Source organism: Cydia pomonella, chromosome 13, assembly GCF_033807575.1.
Source record: "Cydia pomonella isolate Wapato2018A chromosome 13, ilCydPomo1, whole genome shotgun sequence".
NCBI lineage: Eukaryota > Metazoa > Arthropoda > Insecta > Lepidoptera > Tortricidae > Cydia > Cydia pomonella.
Genome location: NC_084715.1, coordinates 18,723,117 through 18,745,449, shown reverse-complemented (window position 1 = coordinate 18,745,449; position 22,333 = coordinate 18,723,117). Strand labels below are relative to the sequence as shown.

Sequence of the window (22,333 nt, the reverse complement as noted above, 5' to 3'; positions counted from 1 at the left end):
GAAGTCTCGATTGTAAGACGGGTATTCGCGCTCACTGAAGAAGAATATAGGTGTCCAGTAGGGTGGAGCGAAAAAGCAATACAATAAAATTACTAAAAATAACCTAAATGTGTTCAATTAAAGAAATTTTGCATTTTTACGTGTTTTTTTTTACGATTAAAAATGTAAATATCATCGTTATTTTGAAATTTCATATACTGCTTTAATATAAGTCTTATTAAAATATATATATATATATATATATATATATATAATATATTATGTTCCAGTTTTATAAAAAATTCATAAGTGTTGCTTAAGACTCGAGTCCTTTGAGTTCTCTGTTTTAATCTCGACTCAGTTATTCAGACTCTTATAATTAAATCTAAACTCGAGTTCTTTTCAACTTATTAGAGACTCGAATCTTGTAGCAGACTTGAGTTCTTTTCAGAGAACTCTTAATTTTTTGCTTGCAAGATTTCGATTGTCTTTAAGTAATATTCGTGGATTAGGTACTCAAATCATAAAATTATGCATACTTTCTTTACTGTTCTTTAAGTAAAACCTATAAAATTTTTGTCGGAGGCTTGAGTCCTTTTGAGTATGAAGATGACTATTTTGTAATTGCGAATGAAAACCTCCGAAAGTATAGCTCATTGATTGACGATACAGGAATAACAAAAAAAAAAAAACTTTACTTGTCGATTGTCCTTATTTTATTGTACCTATATTCTTTTTCAGGAGGATATAAACAGAATATTCTAACATAATTCATTGGGTGATCAGTTGATCACTGTGAGAAATTAATCATCATTCGATGAATACCTCCAAGAGGATAGTTTCTTATTACCTTCATCTAGTAAATTATCCAGTATAAAAGGAATACAACACAGATAAGACAGATGTCTATGTCACAGATTATTTCAGGACATGATATTCGTATGTATAATTAATAATTACATATGAAAGGCATTTTTTTTAAGAATTAGGAAGGTCAGCGATCTTGACGTGTCTTTTTATTAAAAACACTTTTGAAAAATATGTTACAATTTTAAATCATATACGATTCTTTTGCTCTCATAATAAGTATAACATTTTTTTTTAAATAGGTTTTCAATATTTTTCAATAAAAAGACGTCAAGATTGTTAACCTTTTTTCTAATGCTAAAAAACGATCTATAGTATGCCCAACCCATCGTTCTAGTGTATTGCATCATAATGATGGATTCATCATCTTCCTCGCGTTGTCCCGGCATTTTGTATATATTAAATCAATAGATTTTTCTTTCTATTAAATATATCTATCAGATTAGGTTTGGTTGGCACATTTTGGTTGGAAAATTGAACAATGATATACCCATAGCAGGCCAGGTTTCTGGGTCAATCAACTGAACGTAGACGTTCAACGACCTACCTCAATGGGTAGTTTAATACATTTTGATTAATTAAGATATTGAACGGCTGATTCAAAACATCCGGCTCAGGGGAGTCAACAAAATGATAACATGACAACATATAAATGTAACCTACCTAGGTTTATTCTAATATGCCTAAATTGAAGTGTTAACATTTTTGTCTTGTCTCTATAATTAAGCAAATAAAATAAAAAAACTATATGAATCAAAGGTGACTACCGTATGAAATGAGTTTGGTTCCTCGTGTAACTCCGGAAGCCGGATCGATAAGCCTAATCGGAAGCTGAATTCTAAAATTATTATTTACACATGTTTCCTTAGCGAATATGCCAATTTAGCAACTTACATGCGGTAGCAAAAGCCCTGTAGACAGACAAAGACACTTTCGCATTTACGCTATTAGTTGGGATAAGGTAATAAATAAGTATAGGATTATCTTACACAAATCGATTTAGTCCCATAGGAAGTTGAATAAGGTGTGTTTTGGGTACCGAATCAAACATAGAAAACATAAATATCCGTGATAAACACCGGCTTCGAACCTGGGATCTTCGGGAGCTTGATACGTAACGTAAGGTCACTAACAACTAGGCTAGGTGGTCGTTAAATTGAAATATTTACGCATGCTTCTTTTTATAATGCCAATTTAGCAAGTTTCGTAACAAAGCCCTGTATGTGGAGTCCCGCATGAAATGGGCACAAGTGGCTTGTCCTGTCTGCGGGCCTGTATCCGAGGGCCTGCTTTGTGCCACTACTCGTTACGTTGTTAGGCATGATTAAACCTATTAGTTAGCAATATGAGAAAAAATATGACCACTCAAGTAGCATTTGAGTACTTGTTTGTAATGAAGCATTATAATACAAACCCTACGATCAATTTTGGCGTTATGCACCAAGAGTTTGTAGGATATTAATAACGCCCACGAACTAGTAAAATAAACCTTTTTTTCTCTTTACGGTACTCCCCTCCGGCTGAAGTCTCCAACCATCATCAGTCCAGAATCGCAGCCCACAGGTTTGACGAAGGACCGACCAAAAAGGACAAGAGAGTCCATGAGAGCAAATATGTATTAATGTTTGTTAAATATAATCTCAAGTAAATATAAATTCCGACCAGATTTAGACCACCCTGGCTTATATCGGATGTTATTACTATTACGATCGGTTGCCAAAGTAAATCTCCTCCAATTTTATATCCGCTTAATCGGCTTAAGACGAATCAAAATAAAATCTCAAGAAGCAGCAGACGTTCGGTAAACAAAATAGTAAGCGCGGCTACAGATTACACGTTACCTAGTTACCTATATTAAATGACGTCGTGCTAATGGGTAAATATACTTGTATGAGTGTTATGACGTGCGCGTGTGGTGAATGTGATGAACAGACTCATAAATGTACGGTTCGTTTTGTTCGTACCTAGTCTTTTGTGATACTTGATGTAGAAATTATTGAACATAGCTCAGCGAAACAAGAAATGGAATTTCTTAGTATGCTTAGTGTACAAAACACGACTAAAGCAAACAATACAGATCACAGTATATTCTATATTTAAGTAGCTCTACGTAGCTAAAACTTAGTGGATGCAAAGGACAAATTATTTTCGTTGGCGGCAACATAGTTTAGGTTTACATACTGAGGAACTCAGAGGGAGTCGGTATTACTGCGGTCCGCGAATATTGAATATCGGAATGAAAAAAAAAGCGGCCAAGTGCGAGTCGGACTCGCCCATGAAGGGTTCCGTACCATTTATGACGTATTAAAAAAACTACTTACTAGATCTCGTTCAAACCAATTTTCGGTGGAAGTTTGCATGATGTATATCATATATTTTTTTTTATATTTTTCATTCTGTTATTTTAGAAGTTACAGGGGGGGGGGGACACTTTTTTTCACTTTGGAAGTGTCTCTCGCGCAAACTATTCAGTTTAGAAAAAAATGATATTAGGAACCTACATATCATTTTTGAAGACCTATCCATAGATACCCGTACACGTATGGGTATGATGAAAAAAAAAAAAAATTTTTAAATTTTATGACGTATTAAAAAAAACTACCTACTAGATCTCGTTCAAACCAATTTTCGGTGGAAGTTTGCATGGTAATGTATATCATATATTTTTTTAGATTTTTCATTCTGTTATTTTAGAAGTTAGAGGGGGGGGGGCACAATTTTTTTCTCTTTGGAAGTGTCTCTCGCGCAAACTATTCAGTTTAGAAAAAAATGATATTAGAAACCTCAATATCATTTTTAAAGATCTATCCATAGATACCCCACACATATGGGTTTGATGAAAAAAGATTTTTCGAGTTTCAGTTCTAAGTATGGGGAACCCCCAAAATTTATTGTTTTTTTTCCATGTTTGTGTAAAAATCCTAATGCGGTTCATAGAATACATCTACTTACCAAGTTTGAACAGTATAGCTCTTATAGCTTCAGAAAAAAGTGGCTGTGACATAATCGGACAGACAGACGGACATGACGAATCTATAAGGGTTCCTTTTTTTTTATATAATGATAGGCAAGCGTTTGACCACGATCTCACCTGATGGTGAGTGATGATGCGTTTTTTGCCATTTGGCTACGGAACCCTAAAAATGAAGAGGTAGATAACGAAATTTGGCGTTAGGTAGGTTTAGGGCTGAAACCCCGTGTGATGTGCGTGTCTCTGTCTTGTCGTCATGATGAAAAACTTACAAGACTACAAGTTAGGTACCTTAATCTGTAGAAGTAAGGAACCTAGCTACCTGCACCAAATAAGGCCCGGTTCGTAAACTTTTAAAATTTACATACTAAAAGTGTGAATGGGGTAGAGTGAATTTTCCGTTCATATCACTAGTGCCATAGACAAAACATCAGGTTCATATTGTACACAAGAAAAAAATTATAGTAAAAAAAAACGTTGGGCCGTATTTGGTGTAGGTATCGTGAAATATAAATTTGGACATGTAGGAGGAAAAGTCTTAAGGGGCTCACTGATTACCAGTTCGCCGGACGATATCGGCCTGTCAGTTATTCGCAAAAGCTGACAATCGCGAAAAACTGACAGGCCGATATCGTCCGGCGAACTGGTAATCAGTGGCCCCCTTTCAACGTGCTTTTCTTTTCTTTAAATACTATATGCACTTATCTTATTGCTTTTGTCGTTTGGCGTTGTGTTACATGTCACAAAGTTATATCGGCGCGGTTAAAATGTTACAACTTAACAGTAAAACGTGAAATCTACCTGCCTATCAAACTTGAAAAAAGCGGGTTCATGAAACCCGTATTCGGCTCATTTCGTGAACGCATAGCAACACGCAATAAACCGATACATAAAGGCTTCGCAAAGAGAAGATACGTATTCAAGCATAAAAATTCATATGCACCCAAGCATATCTGTACGAAAGAGTCCTCGATACTTTAATGTACAAATTCTGTTGAAAATGCTTTTGAAGATCAGGTATTTTTTAGACATCGTATCATCTCGCAAATTTACGACGATTCATCATGGAACTGTATGCAACTATAACTATGTATGTCTTTGGACATCGCGGAAGACAAATTAGGATTGCTTTACAGCTCGTTACGACTGCGGCAATTAGTGAAACTCGTTATTTTATTAACCATACTTTGCACTAAACGTGTTAAGTAAAACATAAAACAAGCCATTATAACAACAAGGAGAGAAATCCTAAGTATGGCATTCTTTCAGATCAACCATCTGATTAAGTACATTATAAACCTTTAGTATAGGAGCAGAAAAATCTTATTTAGAATATTTGGAACAAACAACGAAACAGAGTTGTCGAACAGAAGTACGAAATACCTGTTCAATATGGCCGATTACAATTATCTGTTGAATGGCTATCGGCTTACACTAGGTGCTGCCGTATAGTTTCATTAGTAAACAAAATCATTAATTTCACAAAATGAAGTCATTGTTACAGACAATCGGCATCGGCTGTTCGGCTGACAACGGAGCGGTCTGGCGATACGGCCTTGGTGGAATGACAGCGAGCATCATAGGAATGAACATGACGCATGATTGTACCAATTTAAAACTGTGGTCAAATGAGGAACTAAAATAGCTGGGTAATCGTTTCAAGGAGGCGGGCTGCTTTTGATGTCTTAGTGAGGTTTAATTTTTCTAATGTCTGGTAGCAAAGGTGCAAATGGGTTTGTTTTGGAATAATGATGATGATGACAAATGTTAAATTTTATTAGTAAATCTAGTCAAAAATATAGAAAATGAGTACCTAATCTGCCACGATAGACACAAAAATATATCGAAATACTAAATAAACACAAACCTGACCGAATGATAACGTTAATAAAAACTTGTCATCTAGACTTTTGTAAATTGTATGTAATCTTTGTTTTGTACTGGTCAAATCTTGCATTGCAACTATTGCAAGTTAAATTTAACCCACTTCTCGACTTCCAATAAGCTGAAAAATCGCATACATATGTAAGTCCGGTGACAATGCAATATTATATACCTACCATTGAGACAGATGGTGGCCATAGGAACTCTGTAATAAAACAACGCAACCTAATTGTTTTTGGGAAGTTTAGAACTGTCTTGATGAGTATTAGTTGCCTGTGGAAAGAAAAGTACAGTCAGCGATAAAAGCGTGTATTTTACCCCAAACTTTTTTATAACTCTTCGCACAGCTTCTTTTGATTTTTTATATCGGTTTGCAAGTTGTCTCATCGAAATGCCCTTTTCAGTACAATAAGAGACTATAATTAATTTACGAATATTATCGTTTATTCTCGGCATGTTGATTTTATTTAGTCAATGACTTCCAATATTTATTTATCCTTAACCTGATCATGCCTATGTTAGAAGGTCAGATATTAGTATTGTAAAAAGTTTGTAGGTATATAGCTATAAAGGCTCAATTTTAGGTGGCTACTTTTTTTCGTGAACAAGCCTTAGTACCCATGTGTGTTCAGATGGCTGAAATAATTTGATTGAATGAATGGGCTTGGTTCTGAATGGGTTTTGTTAAGTCCAGTTGGTGGCAATATTTTGGTGGACAGCCAAGACTGCAAAGGTCAGCGATAGTGTGTGAACGTGAACTGATGTCCCTGGACAGGAAAAATCTAGTTAAAAGAAAAAGAGAGACGAAATATAGCGAAATATATCATAATCTACCGATACATCACAAGGTATCTTAAGATGTCTCACTGTAAGTATCGTAGGATACCAAAATATATAATTATAGCTTCGTGTGTGGACTCTGTCAAATGGTACGTAAAAAAAATATATCGTAAGATGCCTTGCTATAAGATATCTTTTGGTATAATATCGCTCCGTCTGTGACGGGCTTTAGTCTATTCGTCTCTCTATCGCTCGAATATGTTAGAGGCAGATAATGAAATTCCAATTTTCGCAGTAAGCTTCCTGTAGTGGCGTGATATGGAAACATTTTTTAAGTAATATGAAATCCTGCAATAAACTAAAACGTCGTTTTTAACTGCCAATAACGTAATTAAGACTTTAGGACCAGAAACTTCAATCAAGTTGTTGTAAAGCATATATGTTCGACATTTTGCTACTTATATCCTAGACCGAACGTGTTAAGTAGAAATTTACTATGCAAAGGCAAGTACTTCGTGGCATTGTGTTAAAGTGTATGTAGGTAAACACGAGTAATCTTAATACTTAAAACTTAAAACCTTTAAATTACACCGATAACGAACCAGCCGCGTGTAGGCAAATAATTTATTTAGGTACTATAGAGACTACCCCCGCCGACTTCTTTTGCGTAAAATGTTGATTTCCGTGATAACAACTATGTCTTTCCCCGAGACCCAACCTCCATACCAAATTTAATATAAATTGTTTGGTACGGTCTTAGTGTAAAAATAAAAAGGCATAATATAGCATTTACGATAAGATTCACTTATTATCTACCTTATTGTCAAAACTGTACAGCGATCTCGCATGTCAAAATATAAAAAAAAAATACAACAGTTTCCCCGTTTCGGGCGTACAATATTATATTATTTATAATGTTCATAGTGATTTAGACGTTTTAGGCCAACCGAAGTTTCAAAGTGTCAAGATTATCGAAATCGGGAATATTACGCGAAACTCTGAGTAGGGGGTGCCACTACCACAATCCATCACAATCTAAGGGTCTACCGCGTAACAAGAAAATCGAAATTTCATTATTTAACCTCTCTATCACTCTTGCATATTCGAGCGATGAAGAGGCAGATAACTATATTTCGATTGTAGCGTTTCCCGGTGCCAAACTTGCCTTGATGCATCAATGTCATATTTTATTATCCGTGAATACTAGTTAAAAAACAGTTTAAGGCACAGTATGTATAAGTTACTCTATGGTTTACGATATGTGCTAGTGCGGCACTCTGGCGGCAGAACGTTGCAGTAATACTCCCTATTAGAACAAAGTTATAAATTGGTAATAAAATCGTCATATCGGTATAGACCTATATAAATAGTATAAACCGCAGCAAAAACATCATGTTAAATGCTAATACGGTGTCCAGCTGTTTATTTTCAGGAGAAATTATGGGTTAGTTCGCGGGAGAGCTCGTTCAGAGCGAGAATTATATCAACAACTACATTTATAGGATGGGGTAGCCTAGGGAAAATTAATGTGTATGTGTGTGTGTTAATACGATTTAATACGATTTCAAGTACGATATTTCTACCGTCCCTACATTATTACTTCATAGGCTTTTAATGGCAGTTAAATATTCTATAATTCCCATCAAAAACACGAAACGAAAAAGTATAACTATGAGTACAGGTGCTTTATACCGTGAATTTTTTTAACAGCATCTCAATCTCTTCACTGTCGCGTGGCTCGCGTGGTTTTGCGCTATTCGAGGTTGAGGACCCAGGATTATATAATGGCTGATCGCACGGCCTGAGCGTAGTTGTTGTAGTTTTCAGGAAATATGACGTGTTTCAATCATGACGGTGTTTCAATTGTCCCCGGTCTACCCTCTCTTTTCTTAACGTCTTTCTATGCACGTGCTAGATATATCGAATAGTCAGACCAAGCTAAGTTGGCAGCGATTTTGATAGCATACAGTGCGCGTTATTTTAAACGTCAATAGTCTATGAAATTATGACGTTTACTTAACAAGTTCACAGTCTATATTATCAAAATCGCTGCCAACTTAGCTTAGTCAGACTCTATCATAATCACCAATGGGGGTTGAAGTCAAAAGGTACTCTGTATGAATATCAAAGTTGACATTTTTATAGGTAAAGTAATTTGCATCTGTCAGAAAAGAGAGAAGTAAAGTTGACAAAAAGTGCACCCCTATCTATGCAAGTAGGTATGCCATATGCCACCCTATTCAGAAGTTCTTATATAGTGGTTACTTTTCATTATTATGCTTTTAAAATAAACGAAAATGAAACATGAATCGAGTCAAAGCATTAGTGCTTTGTATGAAAAAGTATCTTACTCATTAAATATTCATATGGCACCAAAATTCATTAAAATTACAAACAGCACTCACACATCCGAAGTAGAAAACCTCCCGCGCACCATTTTAAATATTTTCCACGCACTCTTCAGTCACAAAACAATAAAACTACACCCAACACAAAAGTATTCACTTGTTTACCCGAATCACAATAAAATTTATCACAGAATAGCGTCAATCCCTGTGCAAACTTGGCAATCTGTCGCACTGAAATTACGTTTCATTTCACTACACTTTGAGTTTATTATTAGAATCTAGTCTAAACAAACGGAAAGAGCTTATACGCTTCCCTGAGAGCTTGTATCGGTAATCCAGCTCCAAAGATGAAGGTCGTAGAGTTCAAGTTTCGGTCGTTCGTAGGTCGAGTTCGGTCGGGAAGGCGGGCGTGCGTGGTCTGGGCGGCGCGGGCGCGGATCGGCCACGGGCGCGCGCGTTCGTGAGCGCGTCGCGAAACAAAGTGATAACAAAAACTACTACTGATAGGTAAGCAGACGTGCGGTGTTTTGCCTGTTTTGGAGCGGCGCCAACGAACTGGATTACTACCGCGTTGGCTTGACGAAAAGCAAACTATCGCTGCAAGGTCGCGGTAAATCAGCGCTCAGGAAGTTTTGATGCCTGGGAAAACTTTCATCGGAAAATATTTTGGCTCAGTAGTTACCACTGGAAATGAACCAAGGGAATAAACTTAGACTTTCTTACAGGCGCGGATACAAGGGGGGGGGCCATAGGGGCAATGGCCCCCCCCTAAAACCCTGGCTCTCACATTACTAAATTGAGTAAATTTTTTTTTACCTTATTTTCTGTGCAAAAATATATGATTTTCTCAAAATGGCCCCCCCCCTAAGCCAAATCTTGTATCCGCGCCTGCTTTCTTACAATTAAAGTGTGTCAATTCATTAAACAGAAAAAGGAAAAAGTCATAACTTAAGCCAACGACCACTTTACTCGACATTTCCTATCATACAATCTCGGGGCTAAATAGGGAGCGTGCATGAACTGTAGGAGGCAGCACAAGGAGCCGTCAGATTTTTGGCGCGAGGCGTAAATGTGATGTTTTTTGTTCCGATGTAGCCCACAAGATGGCAGAACCTACTATGCACAAGAAAACACGTGACGTGTAAATGTGCATGTTTATGGTTCCGATTCAGGCCACAAGATGGCAGACCCTCCAACGCGCACGGTCCCTATAAGCGAGATCCAGATGTAAATAATGATAAATGCCACAATTCGTGCCAATACTGACGTTGATGAGAGTGACATAACTCATTGCACGATTACGTCACCAAACGTCAAAGGGACGTTGTTCTAATCGTGTACACGTTTCTGGTAGTAGTTATTTGCCAAGTAGGTAGCGAAGGCGAAGGGTTCTAATGAGATGCCTATAGAAGAAGACATATTACAAAATTACTCATTGTCAGAGAGACATATCTTCATCAAGTATGATAATTGATAAGGTAAATTGAAATTACTTATATCTTTTGCTACCACTGTGACGCCTTGTCAGGTTATTCGTATAAAGATACAAGCAAATCTCGTCCTTATGGCAAGCGAAAAGTGGAATGTTTTGCCGGCCGCGGTCACAGATATATATAACACTACTTTATATTGACTAAAAAACCTGGTCACGGAATTAACATACAATACATTCTGATTCTGAAATTGTTCCAAACTTTAAAAACGCTATTAAAATGTTACTAACTAAAAGTGACTATACTCTGTATGTTAAGGTATTTAAATAAAAGTAAATAAACAATTTGTACATTTTCGGGTAGTTATAATATTTATTGGTTAACCAACCAAATACAAAACCGCTTGGATCTGTTATAGAACGACCTGACTTTAAACTACTTACATTATTTGATCATGTAATGTTTTTATCTACCCTTAACTGGATTAAGGAGCCATTACCTGCGTTTTGTCCGGGTCTGCCTAAAACGTAGTCTGACTAATTCGCGTTATGCCTAGACCAACCGAGAAATAGTCTCACTAAGACTTAGGCCTAATGAGTTTTTGTCCAAATGCGAATATGGCACAGTGAGACATATACTTATGTATTACGTTTTTATCCAAAAGCTCCTATAATAGATTTTTTCTAATTGTTTATTTTCCAAAAACATTTCCTCTTAAACGTAACTAGACGGAGCCCCGCTAAGCGGGGCTCCTATTTCTAGGCAGTTTGCCCTTCGGGCATCTGAAGCTACCTAACGAACCTAACCTATCTAGTGACTGATTGTGACTACCCTGAAAACATTACACTTTGGGGGAAAAACGACTACGAATTTCTGCTACTCACTGATAATTAGGCGTATCGCGAAATGGACAAACAGCTACTTAGGCTTACTGCGTTTGGGACATATTGCGAAATAGGTAATATAAGTAATAGGTCAATAGCGATTTAGACGAATAGCGAATTTCAAATGAAGTTTTGTCATAATACGAATTAGTCACACTACGTTTTAGGCAGACCCGGACAAAAGGAGAGTACCTAAATTATGTTTACCTTTTTTTAAATACCTAAAGATACAGTCGATACAGAGTATAGACATGTTATTTCCGTGTACCTTTCAGCTGATGTCCACACCTAAGTAATACAGATGTACAGGGCTACAACCGCGAAAATCGAAGTTCGTCAATTGCGGGCATTTTTCTCTGTCACTCTAATTACGTCTTAGTGAGAGTAAAAGAGAAAGATCCCCGCAATTTGCGAAATTCGGTTTTCGCGGTAGGCCCACAGATTGCGGACACTTTCTAAAAAGTTGGAAAAGATGTCGGAAATTTTAGGAAAATTTCACAAGAAACAAAGGAAACGTTTATTTAATTCGAAATGGAAAATTCGATTCCTATACGAAAATATGAGAACATCAGTGAATACAAATGATCGGGGGCTAACTAACAATAAGCCAATGCGCGCTAGGATGATTATTATGATTAATGATGTACAGTTATACATATTATACATACTTCCTAATAGGTATAAATAGGTTTGTCAATGCCAATCGATATGGCCGCTGGATTGTAACGGGTTGAATCTGCGGATAACGTTACAGTCGGCTGGCTTTTGATACTCATCTGTCCGATCTGTCTTATTAAATGTGACATCACCTTATGTACCTAACTATACTTAGATAGAGGTGAATAAAAATTAAGTAAAACCGCGTGAAGATAAGATAAGACATCTAAAAGACAAATGAATGTCGAGTTTTTTTTCTATTTTATAGCCTGGATGCTAGTCCTTTAAGCCAAATCTCCCGTAAAACAAGACTAAAAATAGGGGAAACATAAGTAGGCGCGGTGGCGTGTAAATTATAAAAATCTTTGTCAGTTGTCTTCCACATTGCAATTTTAGATGATTGCGGTAGACCTACTGGCATGTAAAGTTCAATAAACTTACCGATTCTGTTGATCAGCGGGCTTGGCCATGGTGAACTCCTTGGCGTGGACGTTCAGCTTGTTGGTGGTGGCTGGTGCGTCTGTGCGGACACCTGGCGGTCAACGGTGGCGTCAAGAGAAGAGACAGGAGAAAGAGTTAGGGAGGTGGAAAGTTAGTCGCGTGATAAACAGGGGTGGATTTGTATGTTGCCAGGTGAACAGAAGGTTAGTGGCATTTTAAGGTCCTGACTGGTCAAATTGATACTTGCAAGTAAAGTACGCCACTAGCTTTTTGATCAAAATATCGCATTTTTAGCACCTTAACCCCTCGTATGCGGCCTGTCAAATCTGATCATAGAAAAAGTGACCTTGACATTCAAAACAATAGATCTAAATTCCCACACATGGATCCTTTGTCTATTAAGCATACGAGGGGTTTAGTCAGGGTGAGAAGTTCTGAGGGCTGGCAACCCTATTTAAAACAAAATCTACAAGTTAAGAAGTGCCCCTGGTCTTTGTAAAATGTGACTTAGATTGGAAATATTGAAATGGCAATGGGAACTAAACTAGACGATGATCTAGATTTGAACTTCGAAGCAATGTTTTGATAACTTAGACGAAAGGCATTTCTTAAACTATTTCGGTACTTGTATCAAAATTTAATAAATAGGTAGGTACCTAAACATAGACGAGGACCGAGGGGGCAAGGATCCTGCTTTATATTTATTTCCAACGCAAATGACGCACCGTCGTCGCAACAATCGACGAACTATATTTGTAATCTATGTATTTTAAAATTGTCTTTGATTACCACGATACTTATTCATGAAATAAAACTGTTTAGACGGATTATATCGCGTAGAATGAATTACATACTACATAATACATCCCGGCGTTTCGAACCCTTCACAGCGTTCGTGGTCAGCGGGTGACTGAGGAAAAATATTCACTTCTGTCAAAACTACAAAGCGCAAAACTACCCACATACAGGAATATTGAACTTTACATTTTAAAGCTAGTTATATATGCAAAATAAGCTTATAAAGGTTGTTATACATTAGGTATAAATATTTTAAGTAACATTAGGTATTTACTATTAAAATGTCCACACCATTTAACACTATAGTCAGTGGTATGGTGGTGGTGCGGTATATGTTAAATGCAGGATATAATCGAGTATTATATTCTTTGATATAATCCGTCTAAATAGTTTTATTTTATGTACTTATTTTAAACTTTATCGTTGCTCTTTGGCAAGGACAAAATACAGCAGAAGCTTGGTAATTAGAGGGGCAATCAAATCAATAGGGTAAACTATCAGTATGCCATTATAAACCTTTTGTCCGGGTTTGCCTAAAACGTAGTCTGACTAATTCGCGTTCTGCCTAGACCAACCGAGAAATAGTCGCACTGAGACTAAGGCCTAATGAGTTTTTGTCCAAATGCGAATCTGGCACAAGAAGACTTAGGCCTCTTGCATTATTGTCCAAAAGTGAATCTGGCACAGAGAGACTTACACTTATGTATTAAGTTTGTATCCAAAAGCGAATCTAGTGTTACTTCTCCTATAATAGATTTTTTCTAATAATTTATTTTCCAAAAACATTTCCTCTTAAACGTAACTAGACGGAGCCCCGCTTTGCGAGGCTCCTATTTTTGGATAGTTTGCCCTCCGGGCATCTGAAGCTACCTAACGAACCTAACCTACCTAACTATTAACCTGACTAATTGTGACTTCCCTGAAAACATTACACTTTGGGGGGCGACTAGGTTATTAGGCGTATCGCGAAATGGACAAACAGCTACTTAGGCTTACTGCGTTTGGGACATATTGCGAAATAGGTAATATAAGTAATAGGGCAATAGTGATTTAGACGAATAGCGAATTTCAAATGAAGTTTTATCATAACGCGAATTAGTCACACTACGTTTTAGGCTGACCCGGACAAAAGGATTATAAAGACGTACAGTAAATGCCCTAATTTAAATACCCACGTCGCCAGACCAGCTGTATAGAAAAGTGAATACTTATCGGGCACAGACTGTACCTACTAGCAATGGACTTAACTAATCATGGGTAGACCAAGTGCTGCATAAACAAGGTTTACTTTACAAATTGTCAATGTTGAGATTGGTATCTTACATTTAGGGCCTGATTCACAATGTCCAAGTATTGGATAGCTAATTAACAGAATAAGAATAAGAATGATTTATTGCAGTACTGTGTACATTTGTAGATAGTAATCCTGATACAATTTATTATTCCAACAGTTACCAATTTCGGGTATGCAATACTTAAATTACTTATGAACTAAAATAGCATGCAAAGATAACTAATTACATACCAATTAATGTTCAAAATATTCTTTTAAACTATAAAATGATTTATTAAGTAACCAGTTTTTAAATTTTACCCGGAATCGGTTACCTTCGAGTGCCTTAATATCAGCTGGAAGGTGATTAAATACCTGAATAGCTGTTACAAAAGTGCTCTTTTTGAATATGGATGTGTTTATTTTTGGTAAGTAGCATAATATTATATCTATATTGCGTCCGAACGTTGCACTTTGTTGAAGAGAGAGCTGTAAAATAATTAGGCTGTTTTTTTACAAATAAACTTGCTTCTAGAATATAGATTCCGGTCAGTGTAAGGAACAAATAAATTAACTGCCAGATAAAACTTCCTGCAAAGCTTTGCACTTTATATACCAGTTAAGCTGATTTGAAGATTGTGAAACGCCAACTATGACGTTATTCGTCAGATAAGTGGCAAGTAGCTTATTCAGGACTTAACTTGAACGTTGTGAAACAGGCCCTTACCTAAACATAAACCGAATGAGATTATGTATATCGGATTTTTGGAGGTTTAGTTCAAATTCTGTTGAGCGTCATTGGGGTTGAAATTGTCTCTATACCTAAGTCTAATTTTGAATTCCACCCCTGGCTAATAAGTGGCGTGGCGTAAAGTTCATTAACATAAAAATTAATAAACAAATAATCAATTTTAGCTATTCATATTCATATTGCATATAATTGATATTCTATTTAGCTGTTTAGAATATTTATAGCTTCCGCCATACCACTGATATTATGAGAAGGAAGCTGGAAAAGGAAAGAAAAGTCTTGAAAATGAAACAAATAACACTAAATAATAATCTAAGCTATTACTAAGAAATCTATACGTATCGAAACGACCCATATAGGGGAGGCGACATATTTTAAAGATAAATGCTCTCTTTAAAAAAAATACTTTAAAAAACATTGTGATGACAATTGTAAACAAAGTGTTAACCTCTATTTGCTTTAAAAACGCGAACAAGTGTGCTTAAAGTTAAATCAAACATGAACACACAACTAAGTGTCGCTTATCTCTAGATGGGTAGTTTCGATTCGATACTCAAGTTAAAACATCGACATCCTTGGCACGAGTCGATTGCGAGTGTTGCCATAAACAATACAAATAAATTATCTGTACGTAATCGGGTAACCCGGTTGGCCATGCGCGGCGCCACGCACGAACTAGTAACTTTCTAACACTGATCCTAGATTTGTAATTTGTAATTAACACGCAGTTTAGCTAACAGATTCATATCTACATTAATATTACGGCAAATCGAGCGTGCGGCGTTCTGTCGCGTGCTAACACAAGTCGATCACTGTTTGCTGTTATGAACACCGGCCTACACGAAACTCAAATCAGATTTTAATTTGCAAAAACTTGCTATAATAGTAGATATTATATTCGATATTTTATTTACTAGCTAATACAGTAACGAACCTGTGGTTTCAGGTTCGGTCGGTGTCGGAGTAGTCACGGCGACGGTTACCGCAGTTACAACCGGTGCGACTGATACCGGTACAGCCGGTACAGCTACCGGCTCCGACACCGGCGCGGTCACGGTCACGGGCGCGACCGGCACCGATACTGGTACGGCTACCGGCTCCACTACCGGCGTGACCGGCGTCATCGGCTGAGCCAACGACTGCTTCATTATACACCTCGACATCAATTCACTTACACACAATTATAATCTTATTTCACTAAAACATCGAGAAAACGCACATGCGTTTGACAGCGCAGTAAACATTAGACTGTCGAGACGTTCCAAATATGATTGTTTGTTTATTTTTAATTTTGGCGCCAATTTCGGCCTGTGACGTCCACCAGCCGGCCAAGCACTTATCTGTCGTATTTTGTTTTGACAGTTGACCAACCTTATTCAATAAATCGCGCCGAACTATCCTAACGAGTTGTTGGTTACGACGACTCACGCTCGATTTGTTTTGAAAACTACACACCGAATCACCAAAGATGTGGGCGTATGTTGGAGCCCGGTTATTTAGGTACGTGATGCTGGGAGAATAAGCGTCCGTCTCTTTTTGTAGAGCGGTGTCAAAAAGATATGTCTGGTAAAAGCTAACATGGTTATATCACGTTGATAACCCTGTCCATAATAATCCCGCTCAAGCGAATGAAATTAATGAATGACATTTATTTTTGTACAGATCATCTACAAAAGAGCATACCGACACACTGAATAAGTTCTATTCATAAATTGCGTAGGCATGCACGGCTACTACATAGGTAAATACTTCCTATTACTTATTTCAGCAGTTCATGCCAGCGCTAATTTTGTTTAAAAACAACACTTATGGGTCTGATTAGATACAGATAATCAAACTTTGTAGTTGTTGAACGAATCTTGTTTAAGGCAGAAGCACAGATAAAAGGAACCTTGGAACACGTAGCAAAATATTGTAACCGCAAAGATGAGAACTGAAGATGATTGTGCTATTTCAGATATCAAATTTGCATAGCTACGAGTAGCATGGTTAAACTCTATACTCTATTCCATTAGGATCTTAAAAGAACGTAAACAAACAATACCATATCGAACGGTGACTCAACCAAAGTTACAAATGAATAATAATAAATCCACAGATACAAAAAGATGTATCTCATTGGCAAACTGACTGCGTCACGTGGTTTGGTTTGTTTACATTTTTTTAATTTATATTCGTATGGAATAGATAATAAATTATTTTGTCTATAGTGTAAATTTGGACGAACCTGGGGGTCTGTATATCTCCAGCGTGGGTTTGCCCTTGGCGTTGGTCAGAATCATGCTCCGCCGCTTCCCGTTATTCGGAAACTGGAATAAATGCTAGAATTATTCATCAATGAATTGTCACGTTTTATTTATAGCACTAGATTTCGGACGGAATCTGCGCATCATCGACCGATCTGAAAGATGATTTTTATCTTCCGAAAATATTTCAGTTCCTTATCTCCATGAATTTTACACACTTTGACATGAAAATTATGAATACTAAGCTTATTTTTCTCAAATAATGAAATCATAATTGTGACAGGAGGAAACTATTATTATTTTATTTTTAAATTTAAAAGTAGAGAAATTACTGCCTTGGACTTGAACTCAAGGCCTCTGGATTTATTCTAAGCTTAAAAAATAGCATCGTTCGCAGACGTTTTTGCTAGTTAAAAATTATTCATTTTATTTTTTGTTCAATACTACCTACCACATACTAGCTACTCCATTATTTACACTATATAGGTACGTCAATATCTGGGAGACCGAGGTTTGCTATTTAAATAATTTGGGTCTTTTTGTTGTCAAGGTACGATTTTCGAAGCCAGTTTTATTTTACTGTTTATTTATTTGTATAATAAATACTAGAATAAAGCTGGCATATAAGTAACTAGAGTTAGACCAAGATAAGTCTGCAACGATTTTGATAGCACACTGCAAGTGTTATTTATATGTTATAATTTCATAGAAGTTTGACGTTTAAAATAACACTAGCACTAGCTAGTTAGCTAACGTGTGCTATCAAAATCGTTGCAGACTTGTCTTGGTCTAACTCGTAACCTATGTTTAACCTTTATTTGATATTTGTTAAAAGCATTCTCGAATAATTGATTAGGTAGGTGGAGTCATGAGCAAACAGCGCGCTTGTTCAAATATTTAGCAATTTCCTAGGCTGCCATCCTATGACCTAATGTTTTATTAGCAGCTTTGATGCAACCAGTGGTAAAAAAAGCGGCCAAGTGCGAGTCGGACTCGCGCATGAAGGGTTCCGTACCATTTGAGACGTATTAAAAAAAATCTACTTGCTAGATCTTGTTCAACATTTTACCACTTTACGAAGTGTCTCTCGCGCAAACTATTCAGTTTAGAAAAAAATGATATTAGAAACCTAAATATCATTTTTGAAGACCTATCCATAGATACCCCACACGTATGGGTTTGATGAAAAAAAAAAAAAAAAATTTTTTAATTTTATGACGTATTAAAAAAACTACTCACTAGATCTCGTTCAAACCAATTTTCGGTGGAAGTTTGCATGGTAATGTATATCATATATTTTTTTTTAGATTTTTCATTCTGTTATTTTAGAAGTTACAGGGGGGGGGGGGGGGGGGACACACATTTTTTCACTTTGGAAGTGTCTCTCGCGCAAACTATTCAGTTTAGAAAAAAATGATATTAGAAACCTAAATATCATTTTTGAAGACCTATCCATAGATACCCCACATGGGTATGGGTATGGGTTTGATGAAAATATTTTTTTTTTTTTAATTTCATGACGTATTAAAAAAAAACTACTTACTAGATCTCGTTCAAACCAATTTTCGGTGGAAGTTTACATGACAATGTATATCATATATTTTTTTTAGTTTTTTCATTTTGTTATTTTAGAAGTTACGGGGGGGGGGGGGGGGGGGGACACACATTTTACCACTTTGGAAGTGTCTCTCGCGCAAACTATTCATTTTAGAAAAAAATGATATTAGAAACCTCAATATCATTTTTGAAGACCTATCCATAGATACCCCACACGTATGGGTTTGATGAAAAAAGATTTTTTTGAGTTTCAGTTCTAAGTATGGGGAACCCCCAAAATTTATTGTTTTTATTCTATTTTTGTGTGAACATCTTAATGCGGTTCATAGAATACATCCACTTACTAAGTTTGAACAGTATAGCTCTTATAGTTTCGGAAAAAAGTGGCTGTGACAGAATCGGACAGACAGACGGACATGACGAATCTATAAGGGTTCCGTTTTTTGCCATTTGGCTACGGAACCCTAAAAATGGCGTCCGTTTATAGTTTTACATTTTTAAATTTTTCCGAATGAATTAATAATTCGATCAATGCATAAATGAATGAATAAGGCGCACTAGGTTCACCCACCACGGTTTTTGAAAATTCGTAGCACTTTTTTAGATCACAATGATGTTGACTGTATTTAAAATTAATCCATCATCCAGGCGTAAGGAGCGAATGCACCCGTTCGTGGTAAAAGTTCCATTTGTTCCCACGAAACGATTTGCCTCCTCTTTTTTGGTACGGACGGCTAAAGATGGAATGTGCTCCCGCCATCGCTTCCCTGATAAATATAACCTCGGTCTCTTTAAAGCAAGAGTGGATAGGCTACTACTGAATCGGCAGAGCTCCATTTTAGGCACTGTCTTCACTTTCCATCAGGTGTGTGGGCCTAGGGCCAATTGCAGATCAGATTATAAAAAAAAAACAAGTTTTTTTTACATCATGCATGAAATAGAGCACCAGCACATTAATAGAGAAACGTAGATAGGAGTTTATTTTTAGACAAAATCTCTATTTTATAAATCGTATAGAAGAATACAGAGTATGTAACTTGACCGTGGCGTCATTTGCTAGTGTTTCATATAAATTCCTTAGTGGAAAAATTTTACTAGTAGTCCCTACACGGTTGCAAAATTTTTAATTAGAAATCTTGAGGCCTTTCTCTCGTAATTTTATTGATTGAAAACCTGATTTCTTGACTTTGATTCGATAGAAAAAAAAAACACGAACATAGGTCTAATATGCACCTTTTTTTGCACAGAAGCTAAAAGTATAAAAATTGCCTCTAAAATGCGCTTTTTTTGACCGAACTGAACTCTTCAAGTATTTTGTTTTGTTAAAACTTACAAAAAATAAAATTCAATAACACGATATTCGCGATCCCAGTTTACGCACAGCCGTCTCATTTACGTTTACGTTCAGTGAGAGTGAGAGAAGAACCACTGGGCCTTAATTTGTTTTACAAGGGGGTTGTTGTCCCTAATATTGATATCCGAGCACGCGAATAATTGCAAAATTGAACCACGAGCGTGACATGAAGTAGTGGAATCTTGAGCGTGTAAATATTTTTGGACGGGCCAAATAAAACACAAAAGGTAATATTATATCGGTGTACCTATTAATAACAACTACCTAAGTGAATGTCCTTTTGCCCAAGGAAGACAGGTGCAATTCTCTCGAAAAGTTAAAAATTTCTAATAAGGAATACAATTTCAACAACCTAAAGGCCGACCAGGTGGCAGACGTGTGGGTGATTAGATCGTGCGCCCACGCATCCAACGTAATCAACTTCATAATCGCTGCATAATTAGTTTATGGTTATTGAATAATAGATATTATGAATTATTCGATTGTTAATGAGCACCAAACTTAACTGGCTTTGGGATCTAGATATGATATGCATCATGCAATTATAATTTATATACTCTGGCAAGCCAGCTCTGTCAGTCGAAAAGGGCGGCTAAAAATGTAGACACGAAGGATAGATCAATCATACAAATTTTAAATTTCGCGCCTTTTTCTAGGATTATAACAAACCTCTCATTTAGGTAGTCTCAGGTCTCTGTTTGATCGATCCACGTACACCTACTAGTTCTTATGGATTTGAATATGAGTAGTCAATAAAATTACTATGTCCGTAAAAAAGGCGCGAAATTCAGTTTTTTTATGGGACGATAACCCTTTACGCCTACATTTTTTAATTTTGGCGTTTTTTTTCTACTGACGGAAATGGCTTGACCGACTATAGGTTGATATATTTATCTGAACTACGATACAAACCATTTTGCGTAACAAATGTCGTGTAACAAATATTAAGGAATTTACTAAGATGAACGTTAACCAAAAGCCCTCGCTTTGCTCTCTTGTAATAGAGTAAGTAAGTAAGTAAATATTCTTTATTGCACCACAAAGAAGACAAATTAAAAAAAAACAGATTTACAATGTAAAGAAAGGTAGCAACAGGCGGTCTTATCGCTGTAAGCGATCTCTTCCAGACAACCTTAGGGTAGCAGGATATAAAGAACAGTAAGTTTTTAGAACAGGTAGTGCACGAATGAATTAGAGGAATAGGAAAATTACACATACATGAAGCAGACAGTACATACAGTACATTTACAATTTAAATAAACATATAAATATAACAATACATACCTATATTAAAATAAATAAATATTAGATACATATCTAAATATACATACATACATAATATAACACAGCGGCACATTAAGAAAGAGACAAGTAATGATTTTTCAGTAGGGTTTTAAAGCTTTGAAGAGTTTTCGCACACCTAATATCTAAGGGCAGGCTGTTCCACAGCCGAACAGCTCGAAAAGTGAAAGAGTCAGTATAATATTTTGTAGAGGATGGAGGGGGAACAAGTAGATATTTCCGTGAAGGCCTGACGGAGGAGAGATATGTAAAACGCTCTTTAAGATATGGGGGAGTAGAGGGGTTGAAAAGAACGCTATAAAGAAGATTGAGAATATGAGAATTACGACGAAGACGTATAGGGAGCCACTTGAGCTGGGCACGGAAGTTGGAAATATGGTCAAATTTGCGAAGTCCAAATATAAATCTAATACAGAGATTTTGCAAGCGCTCAAGTTTATTGAGCTGGTCCTCATTAAGATCCAGATAACTGATGTCAGCATAGTCTAGTATAGGCATAAGAAGGGATTGTGCAAGCGCAATTTTGGTGGCTAATGGCAAGAAGTTACGTAGTCGGCGAAGTGAACCCATTGAAGCAAACATCTTTCTGCTTACCTCGCCAATCTGGGGTATCCAAGATAAAGTACGGTCTATTATGATTCCTAGGTTTTTAACTTGATGTGAGAAGGGAATGTGAACACCATCAAACATTACGTCAGGTAGCAGAGAAAAATCAATCCTAGGAATTAATTTAGAACTACCTACAATTATCGCTTGGGTTTTACTTGGGTTGACCTTAAGCCCATATCGCCTACTCCAGTCTGAGATG

At 36.6% G+C, this 22,333-nt stretch overlaps 1 protein-coding gene across 4 annotated transcripts in view; it reads right to left on the bottom strand.

The window, feature by feature from the left end:
• The window catches only part of LOC133524484 (CBP80/20-dependent translation initiation factor), a 47,080-nt gene that overhangs the window by 6,799 nt on the left and 17,948 nt on the right, over nt 1-22,333 (bottom strand). Inside the window, exons 4-5 of one of the 4 annotated variants that reach the window (XM_061860536.1) lie at nt 17,294-17,375; nt 12,245-12,323 (exon numbers count right to left, since the gene is read on the bottom strand). In XM_061860536.1, coding sequence (XP_061716520.1) covers nt 12,245-12,323; nt 17,294-17,375 — 161 coding nt within the window. Of the gene's footprint in view, nt 1-8,886; nt 9,470-12,244; nt 12,336-16,000; nt 16,268-17,293; nt 17,376-22,333 lie in introns of those variants that run through there. The other 3 variants (XM_061860535.1, XM_061860534.1, XM_061860537.1) reach the window with 3 other exon arrangements.